Here is a 15,870-nt window from a genome sequence, read left to right as displayed (position 1 = left end):
GTGTTTTTTCACTCGAAGTTTAAACAGTCTTTGGAATTCCACATCAAAGAGGGTTAGGAAGACTCAGTTGTTGAGTATATTCAGAACAAAAATGGCAGCTAAAGATATTATGGAGGCATTAGTAGTTACCTTTCAAGAAACAATATATTTTGGAATGTCTCCGGAGGACTGGAAAATTGCATTTGTCACTCCATTCTTTAAGAAGAGGAATTCTGAATGACTGGCATCCTGTCGCTCTCACCTCAATAACAAGCAAATGCTTTGAGAGGCTGATCAAGGACTACATCTGAAGCTTGCTCCCAACCACACCAGACCCCTACAATTCGCCTACCGGCATGACCGATCAACAGACAACGCAATAGCCACAGCTCTACACACCGTCCTTACACACCTGGTGAAGAGGGATGTTTATGTGAGAATGCTGTTCTTGGACTGCAATTCAGCATTCAACACCATAATTCCCTCCAGGCTCGACAAGCTCAGTTACATCGGCCTTCATCCTGCCTTGTGTAGCTGGATCCTGGACTTCCTGTCAGATTGCTGGCAGGTGGTTAGAGTGGGCTCCTTCATCTGTGCCCCTCTGATCCTCAACACAGGTGCCCCTCAGGGCTGTGTACTGAGCCCCCTCCTTTACTCTCTGTACCATGACTGTGTCTCCACCCACAGCTCCAATCTGCTAATTAAATTTGCTGATGACACTACACTGATTGGTCTAATATCAAATAATAATGAGGCAGCCTACAGAGAAGAAGTCATCACCCAGACACAGTGGTGTCAAGAAAACAACCTGTCCCTCAATGTCGCAAAAGCAAAGGAGCTGGTTGTGGACTGCAGGAGGAATGGAGGCAGGCTAACTCCTATAGGCATCAAAGGATCTGGGGTTGAGAAGGTGAACAGCTTTAAGATCCTCGGCATAAACATCACCGAGGATCTCACGTGGTCTGCACATAACGGCTATGGTGAAAAAGGCACAACAGTGCCTCTTTCACCTCAGATGGTTGAAGAAGTTTGGTATGCCCCCCCAAATCCTAAGAACTATCTATAGGGGCACAATTGACAGCATCCTGACTGGCTGCATCACTGCCTGGTTTGGGAACTGTACCTCCCTTAATCGCAGGACTCTGCAGAGAGTGGTGCGGACAGCCCAGCACATCTGTGGATGTGAACTTCCCACTATTCAGGATATTTACAAAGTCAGGTGTGTAAAAAGAGCCCGAAGGATCATTGGAGAAGCAAGTCACCCCAACCGCAATCTGTTCCAGCTGCTACCATTCAGGAAACCGTATCACAGCGTAAAAGCCAGGACCAGCAGGCTCCAGGACAACATTTTCCACTAGGCCGTCAGACTGCTTAATTCATACTGTCGCTACTGTATTTCTATGTTATTTTGACTATCCTGTTGTTCAATAACATTTATTATAAATTACTATAATTGCACATTGCACATTTGAATGGAGATGTAAAGTAAAGATTTTAACTCTTCCTGTATTTGAAGGAGTTAAGTAATAAAGTCAATTCAATTCAAGAGGGAGAGGCAGAACAGACAATTATAGGGTGGTTCGCCTGACTTCAGTAGTTGGCAAAAGTTTACTATTAAGGATGAGATTTTGGGGTATGTGGAGGCACAGGATAAAATAGACATTGTAGCTTCCTTAAGCAGAAATCTACCCTGGCAATCCATTGCACTTATTGAGGTAATAACAGGCGGGATAGACAAAAGAAAGTCAGTGGCTGTTTTTATTGAGCAATTCAGCACAGTAACGGGCCCTTCTGGCCAAAAAGCACCTGTTCCAACCAATGTGACTAATTACTGTATGTCTTTGGAATGTGGAAGGAAACCAGAGCACTCAGGAGAAACCCACACAGTCACAGGGGGAATGTACAAACACCTTGCAGACAGCAGTGGAACTGAACCCATCACTGCTTCTGTAATAGCATTATGCTAGCTGCTATGCTATCATGCCTTTTACCTGTTGTATTACAGGGAATATACTAGCATGGACAGAAGATTGGCTGACTGACAGAAGGCAAAAAGTGGGAATTAAGGGGGGGGAGCTTTTCCTGTTTGCTGCCAGTGACTAATGGTGTTCCAGACGGGTCAGTGTTGGGTCTACTATTTTTCATATTATATGTTAATAATGTGGATAACAGAATGGATACCTTTGTGGCCAGGTTTGCAGGTGATAAAAGGGTAGGTGTAGGAGCAGGGTGTCTGCAAAATCTTAAACAGATTTGGAGAATGGGCAAAAAAGTGGCAGATGGAAGGCAGTGCAGAGAAGTGTATTGCCAAGCACTTTTGTAGAAGGAATAAAGGTCTCAACTATTTTCTAAGTAGGGAGCAAATTCAGAATCAGAGGTGTAAAGGGATTTATAAGTCCTTGTGCAGAATTCCCTGAAGGTTAACTGCAGGTTGAATTGGTAGAAAGGAATGCAAGTATAATGTTAGTATTCATTTCAAGAGGGCTAGAATATAAAAGCAAGGATGTAATGCGAAGGCCTACTAATAAGACATTGGTCAAACAACATTTAGAATATTTGGATCTTAGAAAGTATTTGCTGGGTATATTTAGAGTGGAGAAGGTCTAGATTAAGCTTAGAGCTTAGACTCACTGGAGTTTAGAAGAATGAGGGGAGAATCTCATTGAATTCTACTGAATATTAAAAAGTGTGGAGAGGATGTTTCCTCTAGTTTGAGAGTCTGAGACGAGAGGGCATATCCTCTGAATAGAAGGATGTACCTTTAGAACAAAGATGGGGAGGAATTTCTTTAGCCAAAGGGTGGTGAATCTCTGGAATTCACACTGACAGCTGTGAAGTTCGAGTCATTGGGTATATTTAGAGTGGAGGTTGATAGGGAAGTTATGGGAAGAAGGCAGGTGAATGTAGTCGGGAGGGAAATCAATTACGATTGAATGGTGGAGTGAGCAATGGGCTAAATGGCCTAAATCTCTCCTATGATTTATGGATAGTTGTATATTAAAAACATCAAGAATATGGATTCATGCTAAACAATTTTGCTTGTAAAAGAGTAGCTATGATCTTGATTGATTCAATGATGACAGATTTGTGCAGTTCTTTTGTTGTGCATTCAAAGGTGGCTGTTGAGTCCAAGTTGTAAGTGACATGTATGTCCACGATAAGGACATGGAAACTGTCCTAGTTCTGGTAGTGGAGCTACCATTTACTTTCCTCTGTCGTGCAGTGACTTGTCTTGCTTGGTGCCTCTCCTCTAGGTGGCTGTGAGCAATTCCAGCCAAGGCTTACCAACCACCCTGGTCTCTGTTCCAGCTGTTTGGGAACAAGATTAACGTGTGCAGTATTACTCTACATGCAGTCTTTGAACCTTTTACAAGACCTACCTCATTTTCTCTTGCTCAGAGAATGCTCACCATACTGTAGCTGTTTGGGGATTTGGGAATTCTTCATACATGTGACATTCCCTATCTACCAAAGTTGTGCTTTGCAATCATGGCCTCGAAGCTTGTGCTCCCTGCCCTGTTGAGGACCTCTATGTTTGTGACTTGATTCTGCTATAGGATGCTAAGAATTGACCTCAGACTATGCATGTGAAAGCCCTCTGGCATTTTGAGGTGTCTTCTATAAGCGGTTCAAGTTTCACATCCACACAGGAGATTGCTGAGAACAAAAGCTTTGTATGCCTTTAGTTTTGTAGACATGTGGATGTTGTACTGACCAAAGCTCTGGCCGGCCTTAAATCCTGGCATTAAGATACTTGCATTCTTCCACCATCTTTGGGCTTGTTCCTTTCAGAGTGAAAGGGAAGGCAGTAGCAGCATATTCAGGAGCAGGTTGTCTTGCCGAGGCCGATGGTAAGACTAAAGAAGCACAAAGCTTTGGCAATGTTGTCAACAGTTAGCTGAAGTTCAGACTCAATATGAGCCATCAGAGCAATGAATTTCCTAACTATCTTTGTTCTGACATTCAGACAACTCAGGTCAAAGAGGGATCCATCAAGCCTGAACTTCAGATAGGCACCACATTCAAAATCTCTGACTGCATGGTTCAGCACATTTTTGAAGAACATGCTAAACTGCACAGAAGCCAGCACAAACCATGCCACTCTCCATTTTAAATACTGAATAATTCTGAGGTATCTCTGTTGGAGAGAACATGGCCAGTCACATTTGGCTGTGTAGGTCTCGGGAAAACACTCTCTGGTCCCGCCAAACTCGTGAGACTGAGAAGGCTCTCCTGCCCCAAACATCAGTTTGTGTGGATTCTGTGTAATTTGCTACCTAGTTACTAATCAGTGCCATGAAATAACAGACAGTACACTGCATATGTTTAAAGGAATCTTAACTGAAGGGTTAGCAAGCAAAAAGAAAAGGGCCTATTTTAATTAAACAGTCAATGTGCACAAGTTGGAGCTCATCTTGAACTTCTCGGTCACTCACATGCTGGGCCCTCAGTTGATGTGAAAGCACACACCATCTTCCGAACTTCACTCGCAATCCATCTCGAACAATTGGGTCTCCCGCCAAATTGTGCACTATGACTGGTTCTCCCCAGCATCTTCTCTCTTCATCTCCTGCCGAACCAAAAATCCCCAAGACCAACTTTAATGTCCCTCACCAAGAAAGCCTCCCCCTAATTCTACCATCCTAATTGGATGGTACACATTCCTCGTCATCCCTTATCTTCAACAGTAACCCAAACAGGCTGACAGCAGAACAGATTGCTCTTACAGAGCTGCTAAATGAAATACATATAGCTTAATAGCAAAAAATATGAACCAGGGCATTGCACATTGTTCTGAAAAAGGTAGATGAGATTGACAAATTTGCTTGGTCAGCCAGTTTTGACAGGATTGTCCAGAGCGCCCCTCTGTTTACAGTATCAAGTGCCTTAGTTAGATCTACAAAGGCTGTGTTTAAGTGTAGGTTATGAGCAATACACTTTTCTGAACCTGACGAACTCAGAAGATCATATTGATGGTGGCGTAACTCGACAAATCCCACTCTGTGTCTCAGGAAGGTTCTTCGCAAATATGCTGGTGGTGGAGTGTCATCCTCAACTGACAGTGACCTTAATAGTAAAATGAAAGCAAGGGAACAAATTGCATCCTCCTGCTTTTCGTTATGTTATGTTTTTAAGAACTTGAGGAATAGAAACAGTAAGTGACTGTAAATACTACAATAAGAGTGGCTCGACAGCCCATTTCAGTAGTAAATAACCAGCCCAATATTGTGTAATTTTGCAGATATTAGAAATAGAGTAAGGAAAATAGTTTCTCAATATCTGTCTTGTCAAATCCTTCAAAGATTTGATCATTCTTACTCCCCTAAGTTTAGGGAGCATAACTTATAGGGACTTGTCTCTCTTCCCAGAAAAGAAATCCACTACATTTTACTTAAACCTTGCTCAGTTAAACATATCCCTTAATAGATGACAAAGTCAAAGATCTAAATATAATTTATCAGTGGTTTATGTGGTTGTCGCATTAATTATTTAGTCTTGCACTCTAATCCTTGTGTAATAAAGGTTAATGTACCATTTGCTTAACTTCTGCATTGTTGTTACTGTGACTTCTGTGTAAATATATTAAACTCTACATTTACTTTCATCTCTCCTTTTAAAAATAAAATTTGGCTTGCCATTTTTCCTAATATGACTAATTTTATATTTCCCTACATTATTTTTATCTGCCACCATCTTGTCCAGTTATTTGACTTCCTTCTCCACTTGCAGTCTTTTTATGCCGCCTTCTCAGTTTATGATCCCATTTCCCTATCCTGTCAGTGAACTTGTTGCTCTCAACCTCCTCCCATAAATTGATATTAGTTCTTACCAGTTGAGGACCAAGCACTGATCCTTCAGCAGCACAAAAATTACCATTTAATCCAACTTGACAACACAACATTTCTGCAGAAGTGTCTTCACCTTCTGGATGCCTGCAGTGGTTCATGAGGTTGGCTTAATTATCAGATTCTTAGGACATTTCGGTATGGTTTATAAATGCTGCTACCAGTGACACCAAAATAAAAATGTTTTGCTTATTCCATCCTTTATTTTATTTTAATTAATTTCTGCTGACACCTTAGCCACAATCATATTACTCTAAACTTGTGCAATAATCTCTCATGTGGCACCTAATTGAATGATTTTTCTTTAAACCCAGGTAAACTAATACTGTCATTTTGTTTTCCCCTGTAGCCCAATAGTTCCTGACGCTGCATTGATTGCTTTGGGTCCCAGACAAACAAAGGTTTTTGAAAAGAAGCAAGTTGTGACATGCATCTTGTGTCAGGAGGAACAAGAGATCAAAGTTAATAACAAAGCAATGGTTTTGGCATCATTTGTTCAAAGGTCAACTGTCTTATCAAAGAACAGGACAAGAACCATTCAGGATCCAGGTGACTTCACTTTTTTGAAACTATGAGTTATCATCGAAGGAAAAAATTCTTTACTGGGATTTCAACAATTTTATTTATGTTTTCACTGTTGTTAAGTCAGGAAAATGGCAGATTTTAGCTGTATTAGGAGAGTCTTTAAATTTGATTACATAATATACCTTGTTGGCCTAAAATATTTTAAATGGGTGTATTTTGTTTTCCTGAAATCAGCATAATTTTAAATTCATGTTTATTGGAAAACATGCTTTTTCAAATTCACCATTTATTAAGTGTTAGGTTCATTTTCAATGTGTTTTTATTTCTCTTCATTAGAAAACTATGACCCATTGATCATGCAGCCAGATTTGACCTGTGGTACCCATATAGGTAGCTGTGGACACATCATGCATGCCCACTGCTGGCAGAGGTTAGTACAAAATCTTCATAACAAATGTAGTTCCCTTCACCATTCAAAAAGTTTAGGCTGGTGTCTGAAACATTCCACTGATCTTCGCAAATGGTGATCAGTGAATTTTTCAATGCTGAAACAAGTTTTTTCCCCACAGCTAAAATCTGATGAGTTATCCTGAAAAATTGGTTCTGCTTCTCTTTTCACAAATGCAAAATGGCCTACTGGGTATTTCAAGCAGGTTCTCTTGTTTTCACTGGTCACTATCTATTGTTCTTGCCCAGAAAGATACTTCAGCTGTATAAATAAATTACTTAATGATTAGTTATGGCATATTTCACATAATCTGCTGAAGCTATATGATTATGTAACATTTCACAGTAAGCTATTTAATTTTCTGTCCTCTAGCTTAGTTTACTGTAATTTTAAACCATGTTACTATCAATTAGAAACAAATATTCTTCCTATTTTGTCAAGATATTTAAATACTCAGGACTAACAGCATTCTATTTAGTTATATCTACTGACCCTTTAACTCAGGGGTGCTCAACCTTTTCTATGCCAAAGATTCATACCATTAACTGAGGGGTCCACGGACCCCAGGTTGGGAACCCTTTAGCCCTTTGTGTGCCCAGCAGGATCTTGGGTCAAAGATTAAGTTCCTTTACAATTCTTTCCTATATTCTACTGAGCTCTTCAAATGGTAGACTGAATTGAATTTTTAATTCTTTCATTTTTCAATCTTTTTTATTGATTTTCAAATAAAGAATATACAAATCGAAAGAGTTTAACAAGTAGATAATATAAAAGACATATAAACAGCAATAGTAAAAACAGAAAGTATATAATATCAGAATCAAATAGGTAATATATTATGCTGTTATATATACAATGGTCAGAAAGAAATTATAACTCCTCATAGCAATTGTAAAGAAAGATTGAAAATTTTATTACTAAAGAAAGAAAACCCCACTAACTAAACTGAAACAAAAGAAAAAGAAAGATTGGGCAGTCCAGTTGAGGATAAACTTTTTTAAAAAAGAGAGGAAAAAAAACACATCCTTCCAGTCATCTCCAAACCTTCATGGATAAGGATTTTCTCCAAAGAGAATAAAGAAAAATAAATAAATAAAGATAAATTAAATCATGTGAAAATATTGAATAACGGGTCGCCAGACTTGTTCAAAATCAAAGGATGTATCAAATGTCCGGCTTCTAATTTTCTCCAAACTTAGACATGACATAATGGAGGAGAGCCAATAGAAAACAGTAGGTGTGTTAGATTCTTTCCAGTGTAGCAAAATAGTTCTCCTAGCCAGTAAAGTTGAAAAAGCTATCACATGTTGGGCGGAAGCAGACTCTTTGCTTGCTTCCTCTGGGAAAAATCCCAAAAATTGCTGTAAGTGGATTAGGTTGAACATCCATATATATATAACTTTAGATAATATTTCAAACACATCCCTCCAAAAATTATTTAGACTTACACATGACCAAAACATATGGGTTAGAGTACTTTAATTCTTAAAGTAGTATTTTTATATACACGGATGCACACATTGAGCTAAAATACAATTATAATTTCTCTTGAGCTTACAGTTATTTTTATGTAAGTTTAAAAATTCTAATTAAATATTATTCTTTTTGCAGTTATTTTGATGCAGTTCAAGCAAAAGAACAGCGTAGACAACAGAGATTAAGGGTGCACACTAGCTACGATGTGGAGAATGGAGAGTTTCTTTGTCCTCTCTGTGAATGTTTGAGCAATACAGTAATCCCTTTGCTTCCTTCATCTTGGAACCCACAGAACAGGTTAGATTGTATTATTGTGTCCAGTATTATGCGTGTTGAGTACGGTAACTCTATTCTCCATATAGCCATTATACCGCTAATTAGCAACTACAGACAATGGAACAACAGTTGCAGGTATACTTTGAAGTCTGAATATGAGCAAATATATTCATATGCCAGTTGAAAACTTTGATGTCTTGTGCAAAATCTTAGATTCCAAGAGCTTTATCATTGATGGGCAAATTTGAAGGGTCCACTTTGCTATTATTGCACTTGGCACTCCACTATCTTTATCTTATTCCTTGACCTACTGTTTTCAAATAGTACAGTGCAACTGTTGGTGTGAATCTTAAAGTGGTATGCTCCACAGTAATTTCAGAATATTGGTACATTGGGCCAAGTGCAGCGATTTTCTACCATGGTTATAGGTCTTGACCCAAAACTATGACCATCCCTTTGCCTTCAAATATGCAGCTTGATCCACTGACTTCTTCCAGCAGTTTATCTTTTGCTCCAGTTCCAGCATTTGCAAACAAGCAGCATCTAGTAACAATTCTACCTCTTATTTCCAGATAATTTTAAGTACGTGTAATAGAAACTTTCAAGTGTATTTAAGGTTTGATAATTCTAACTGTAACAATAATATGAATGACATCCTATTTATCAGTAGCACATTGCTGTATGCTAATCAATTCAGTCAGCTACACTAATCTTTGCTACTGCCTCTCTGTTTCATTCACTACATTTCCTTGCAAATAAAAGTTGACTCCTGTAATACAGCACAAAAATATGCTATTTTTGCAGATTCCTCCAAAAACTCTCTCAAAGCTGTGGATGATTTTCTGAAATCATCACCAGTTTTGCCATATAAACAGTTGCAAGAAAAAGTTTGTGAAACCTTTGCAATTACTTGGTTTTCTGCATTAATTACTCATAAAATGTGGTGGGATCTTCAAGTTTCAATAATAGACAAACACAATCTGCCTAAACTAATAACACTAACAGTTGTACTTCTCGTCAATACTGAGTAGGCCATTTAAACAATCACAGTCTAAGTTCAAAAAAAGTATGTGAACCTCTGGGGTGATGCCTTTTACAAAAGCTGTTTGGAGTCAGGTGTTCCAGTCAATGAGATGAAATTGGAGGTGCAGGTTGTAGAGGTGCCCTGCCCTATATATAAAAAAAAAGACACACAAAATCAGAACCTGCTCTTCTCAAGAAAGATCTGTTAGATCTGTTTATGTGCAACATGCCTCAATCAAAACATCTTTCAGAGAACCGAACAAGAAGAATTGTAGAGATGCATGAAGCTGGAAAAGGCTACAAAAGGCATTTTTAAACACTTAAATGTTCTCAGTCCATAGTAAGAGAAATTGTCTTCAAATAGAAGATATTTGTTACTTTTGCTACTCTTGTAGATGTCCTGCAAAGATCACACCAAGTTCTTTTTTACTTTCATCCATGCTGAAAGTGAAAAAGAACTTGGTGCGATCTTTGCAGGACATCTATAAGAAGTGTACTGAACAAGAATGGTGTTCGTGGATGGGCATTATGGAGGAAACCACTTTATCTCCAGAAATAGCATTGCTGCATATCTCAAATTTGCAAAAGACCACCTGGATGTTCTACAATGCTTCTGGAACAATGTTCTGTGGACAGATGAGTCAAAAGTTGAACTTTTTGGCAGAAATGCATACTGCTATTTCTGGAGGAAAAAGGGCACTACACACCAACACCAAAACCTCATCCCAACTGTGAAGCATGGTGGTAGCATCGTGGTTTGGGGCTGCTTTGCCACCTCAGGGTTTGGACAGCTTGGAATTTTTGAGGGAACCATGAATTGAAAATTGCATCAAGACATTTTACAGGAGAATATCAGGGTAGTGGTCCATCGTCTGAAGCTTAATAGAAGTTGAATGATGCAACAAGACAATGATCCAAAACCCAAGAGTAAATCAACAGAGTGGTTTAAAAAGAACATTCATGTTTTGAAATGGCCAAGTCAGAGTCCTGACCGTAACTCAATTGAGATGCTGTACCATGACCTGAAGAGGACTGCTCATGCAAGGTATCCCAGAAATATTGAGACAGTTTTGTATGGAGGAAAGGTCTAGAATTCCTTCTCGCCATTGTGCAAGTCTGATCAGCAACTACAGGAAACGTTTGGTGGAGGTTATTGCTGCTAAAGGAGGTTCTACCAATTATTACATACAAGAATTCACATACTTTTTCCAGCCTGGGGTGTGAAAGGTTAAACAATGTGTTCAATAAACATATGAAAAGTACATTTGTTTGTGTGTCATTAGCTTAGGCAGATTGTGTTTGTATATTATTGTGACTTGAATGAAGATCAGATCCAACTTTATGAGTAATTAATGCAGAATACTAGGTAATTGCAGAGAGTTGAAACTTTCTCTTGCCACTATTCAATACCTGAATCTTCTGACACTGGCTTTTTATGGCCACTTTCTTTGCCCTACCTAATACAATATATTCTTCCAATTGTTTGGAATTCCCCTCAGTTTTTCCTTTGAAAAGTGGTGGAAACAGCCCAATCCATCACAGGCAAAGCCCTCACCACCATCGAGCGCAAGGAGTGCTGGCACATGAAAGCAGCATCCATCATCGAGGACCCGCACCGTTCAGGCCGTGCTCTCTTCTTGCTGCTGATATTTGGAAGGAGATACAGGAGCTATAGGTTGCACACCGCTAAGTGTCTTTGTTTAATTTATTTTGTACTCTGCAATATTTAATTTATGCACTTTACTTTGTTTATGTGTAATTCATTTGTAGATTTAATTCTTACTTTCCCACTTTCCCGAGTTATTGTGTGCTATATATGTGTTATGTGTACGACTGTGCTATACACCCTGTTTGGAGAAATGTTGTCTTGTGACAATATGCATGTATATAGTTAAATGACAATAAACTTGATGAAGTTCAGGAACAGTATTAACCCTTCAACCATCAGACTCCTGAACCAGAGTGCCTAACTTCATTCACTTTTTCCACAAGTTATGGACTGTTTCAATGACACTACAGCTCATGTTCTCAATATTTATTTATTTATTTACTTATTTGTCTGTTATTTATTTGTCTTTTTTGTATTTATTTGGTTTGTCTCCTTTTACACATTGGTTATTTGTCAATTTTTGTGTATAATTTCTCATTGATTCTACTTTATTTCTTTATCCTACTGTGAATGCCCACACGAAAATGAATCTGAAGAATGTATATAGTAATATATACATACATTGATAATAAATTTACTTTGAACCTTTCTAAGTGAAAGGCGCTTAGGGCAGCAGTAAAGTTCCTTCATCTCTGTCTGCCCTTGGCTATTTGGTTGCTACATCATGCCAGTAGCTTCCTCTCGATTTTCAGTACTGTCAGCTATACAAGGCCTGTTTGGAGACTCAGGGGTGCCATCACACACAGATGTAGAAGGATTCTTCATTGTTGTTTCTGTAACAGTTTTGTTTGACCAGTCAGAGCTGTTAGCCCTACTCTGAACCCCGAACCTGGAGAACTACTGGACTACTCTTAGTCTGGCTGCTATCCTTTAACCTGTTTGGCATGGGTTACCAAACTAAGTGCCAAAGCACAAGGCCCTGACTCCAGCAAACATAGCTCCCCAGGGTCACCTTCAAATCACAATAAGGCTGTGGTCCTCTTGGATATAATTGTCATCTCTTTCAGCATAATTATGTTAAAGAAAGCATAGTACTATGTACTAAGGTTCATAGTCAAAAAGAAAAGTTTAGAATTATGCCATCCTGTTAAAATTTGTTTGATTTAGTATTCTACACTAAACCTATTAAGGACCAGGAAATGTGATAAAAATGTTAGTTTCACTGAAAGCATTATGGAATTCTGCATAATGAATCCATTGGGGTAGCATTACTGTAGCAAAAAATCAGCCCTGTATTTTTGTGTTTTCAGTAACAATTCAAAAAGCTTTTCGGGCATTCCTGTTTTATCTCAATGGCTGAAGTGTACTTTGCAACATTTGAATGTATTAAGAAAAATCCAGGATAAGCAGCCAGTATCTGGTAAGCTCTTAAAGAATTTCAATTAATGCATGTATTTTCTGGATAAACAGAATTATGATAATGAAAATGAAAAATAGTCTACCTGTGATTTTTTTTCATCTTTCATAATCAAGATAATTTGTATGTCTATGATACAATACAAGCCAAAGCAAAGGTTACTGAAACTTACTGAGAGAAAAAAGATTTCAATCCATACAGACTAATTATTATTGTTCTGCTCTATTTATTTAGACCAGGGGTGTCAAACTCATTTTAGGTCACGGGCCGGATTGAGCAAAATGCAGCTTCATGCGGGCCGGATCAGTCGGACGCGTGCGAACGCAGCTTTCGTTGCCTCCGTTTTTTCAGCCTGCTCTCATGTGTCTCAGTCTCTGCTATAACTACAAAGTGTTTCACTTTACAAATTCCGTTTCTTATGAAGAAGACTGCCAAATAAACACTAAAAACCCTGAAAACCTGCTACCTGAATAAACTCAGCATTAGCCATATCATACGCCATAGGCGCTTCGATTACTGGGGCCAGCTTTAATAGTAATTAGATATTATCTCGTGGGCCAAAGATAATTCCACCGCGGGCCGGATTTGGCCCGCGGGCCTTGAGTTTGACATATATGATTTAGACTAACTGTTAATGGCCATATAATGACATTGTTATCAAATATGTTTAATGGAAGCAAACTTAAAGCTCTTCTTAGCTACCCCATATTCAGCATAAGAGGCAGCTTGCAAATGCAATCTTTCACTGCTTCTGAAAGGAACCATTATTTATCCTTTTCCTGCTGAGTCATAGTCAGAACTATAGGATGTTTATCCAATCTCTCTTTAACCCAATAATTTTCAGGTAAACTGTGTGTTTAATATTAAGATGAAGTATATCAAGCGAGTTTGTATGATGCGTGAGCACCTTGTTTAGTTTTTTCCCATAAATGCAAACCACTTGAAGTTGAATGGTGTATTTTTAAAATATTATGCTCCAAAGTAATTTGATATAAGTCATGATGTCAAGGAGCACTGCAGTGCAAAACCAGGCAGGACAAAACAACCCATTTGATTGGCACTCTGTTATTCCAAGCATTTGCTCTCTGACACTACAGCATGATCCATCCCCAAAGTTCACTGTATTTACTTGCCTGATTTATTCCGGTAGTACCTCCCAAAATATCCTCATGTTTCATTGTCTTTGAGACTGAATCTTGAAATTTGCAACCTAATAATATTCTGATTGCACCTTCAATTGAAAGCCAGCAGCAATGTGAGGAAGCTCATAACTACTCTCTTGAGAGCACACAGGAATGGGAAATAAATGCTGGTACACAATAACCACAATTTGTGATTGAATAAAATAAAAAACAAAGTGGTGACCCTTATTGTTATTTTTTATTTATGATTCAGCATTCCAATTTTATTTCTGTTGTCTTCAACCCATAGCATTTGCTAAATGTAATATCTGTCCAGTTACATTATATAAATCTTTACAAACACTATTAACAGGACAGGTTGGAAACACTAATTGGGTGAGATACATGTTAAGACTCTTTTGCAAACAATCATTGATTCATTGGTTTCTATACTGATGTTGCTTTTTTACTAGTTGTTAAAACTTGTACCACATTATATCCACTTCCAAGTTAAATTAGTTTTTCTTGATTATCATAAGTGATATATTTATCAAAATATATGCAATAAACATTTGTTCCCTGAATGAGAACAATCTGGGCTGATTCATACACATTCAACTTAATTCTCAAATCTGAACAGTTAGCAATTGTTACATGATAAATAACTTTGAATACTGCTTTTAAGGAGTAAATATATTAAAACCAAAACAAGGGATATAGTCAAGGTGATTCCCATAAATATCACTAAAAAGTCTGCTCCATCTTTCTGGCTAAGTGGGATTTTGAATATATATTGCTGGCAGCTCTCTGCACATTCATGGATGCCTTTGGTTTAAAGTTTAAAAAAATGGATGTTTGAAATTAAGTTAAAAGTATGTCAACCATGTATCATTTCCTGATTTAGCAGATAACTCCTCCAGTGCCAGTCTAGAAGGAATTGAAGCCCCTGAGGGATTTAGACCTGACATAAAGCCAAAGTATGTATTTAGAGCATTATGGTATTCTCAAAAATATCTTTTTTTTTCAGTGCTCTTGTAGAAGATTTGTTCACAATAGACAGTTTAGATAAATAAAAATGTAAATTGAAATTAATTGACAGCATTTAATGGGAATAGCAGTTTTGTCTTTCAATGTAATAGTTATATTGCTGGTTAACTATAATTGTAGGCAGATATAATTTAAAGTTCATTTCAGCTGATGCAAGCTCAAGAGTCCCATTTCTGTAGCTCTGTAACAACATGATGAAGGCACTGGCTATCTATAGATTCATGAAGTCATAGAAAACTATAGCACAGAAACAGGCCCTTCAGCCCAGTAACCTGCACTTGGACTGTAGCTGTCCATATCCATCGCTTCTGTTGGCAGCTTGTTCCACAGTCCTCTAAGTGAATGAATTTCTCCTCGTGTTCCCCTTAAATATTTTCCCTTCCACTCTCAACCCATGACCTCTAGTTGCAGTCACACTTAATCTCAGTGGGGAAAAAAGTCTGCTTGCATTTACCCTATCTATACACCTCATAATTTTGTATACCTTTAGGGAATAAAGTCCTAACTTATTTAACCTTTCCCTATATCTCTCCCCAAAGTCTCAGCAACAATCTTGCAAATTTTCTGTGCACTCTTTTAATCTTATTGATATCTTTCCTGTAGGTAGGTGACCAAAACTGGACACAATACTCCAAATTAGGCCTCACCACCTTTTTCAACTTCAGCATATTCTGATTTATGAAGGCCAATGTGTCAAAAGCTATCTTTACAACCCTATCTACATACCTGTGACATCACTTACAAGGAATTATGAATCTGTATTCCCAGACTGCTCACTGTGTAAGTCCTACCCTGGTTTGTCCTCCCAAAGGGCAGCATGTTACACTTGTCTGCAATAAATTCCATCTGCCATTTTTCTGCCCATTTTTCCAGCTGGTCCAGATCCTGTGAACTTAACCTTCTTCACTGTCCACCACAGCCCCCCCCCCCCCCCCCCCCCAATCCTGGTGTCATCAGTAAATTTGCTGATCCAGTTTGCGTTATTATCGAGATCATTGACACAGATGACAAAGAACAGCGGACCCTGTGGCACACTACTTGTCAGAGGTCTCCAGTCAACCATCTACTTCCACTCTCTGGCTTCTCCCATGAAGCCAATGCCT

At 38.4% G+C, this 15,870-nt stretch overlaps 1 protein-coding gene across 5 annotated transcripts in view; it reads left to right on the top strand.

Moving 5' to 3' along the window:
• ubr2 (ubiquitin protein ligase E3 component n-recognin 2) overlaps positions 1–15,870 on the top strand; it is a 229,502-nt gene that overhangs the window by 166,932 nt on the left and 46,700 nt on the right. For 4 of the 5 annotated variants that reach the window (XM_073050723.1, XM_073050719.1, XM_073050720.1 and 1 more), the window contains 5 exons: positions 6,175–6,374; positions 6,687–6,780; positions 8,410–8,571; positions 12,493–12,602; positions 14,625–14,697. In XM_073050723.1, coding sequence (XP_072906824.1) covers positions 6,175–6,374; positions 6,687–6,780; positions 8,410–8,571; positions 12,493–12,602; positions 14,625–14,697 — 639 coding nt within the window. The remainder of the gene's footprint in view (positions 1–6,174; positions 6,375–6,686; positions 6,781–8,409; positions 8,572–12,492; positions 12,603–14,624; positions 14,698–15,870) is intronic. The other variant, XM_073050721.1, reaches the window with a different exon arrangement.

Source organism: Hemitrygon akajei, chromosome 7 (genome assembly GCF_048418815.1).
Source record: "Hemitrygon akajei chromosome 7, sHemAka1.3, whole genome shotgun sequence".
NCBI classification, from domain to species: Eukaryota; Metazoa; Chordata; class Chondrichthyes; order Myliobatiformes; family Dasyatidae; genus Hemitrygon; species Hemitrygon akajei.
This window is presented reverse-complemented; position numbering and strand designations above follow the sequence as displayed.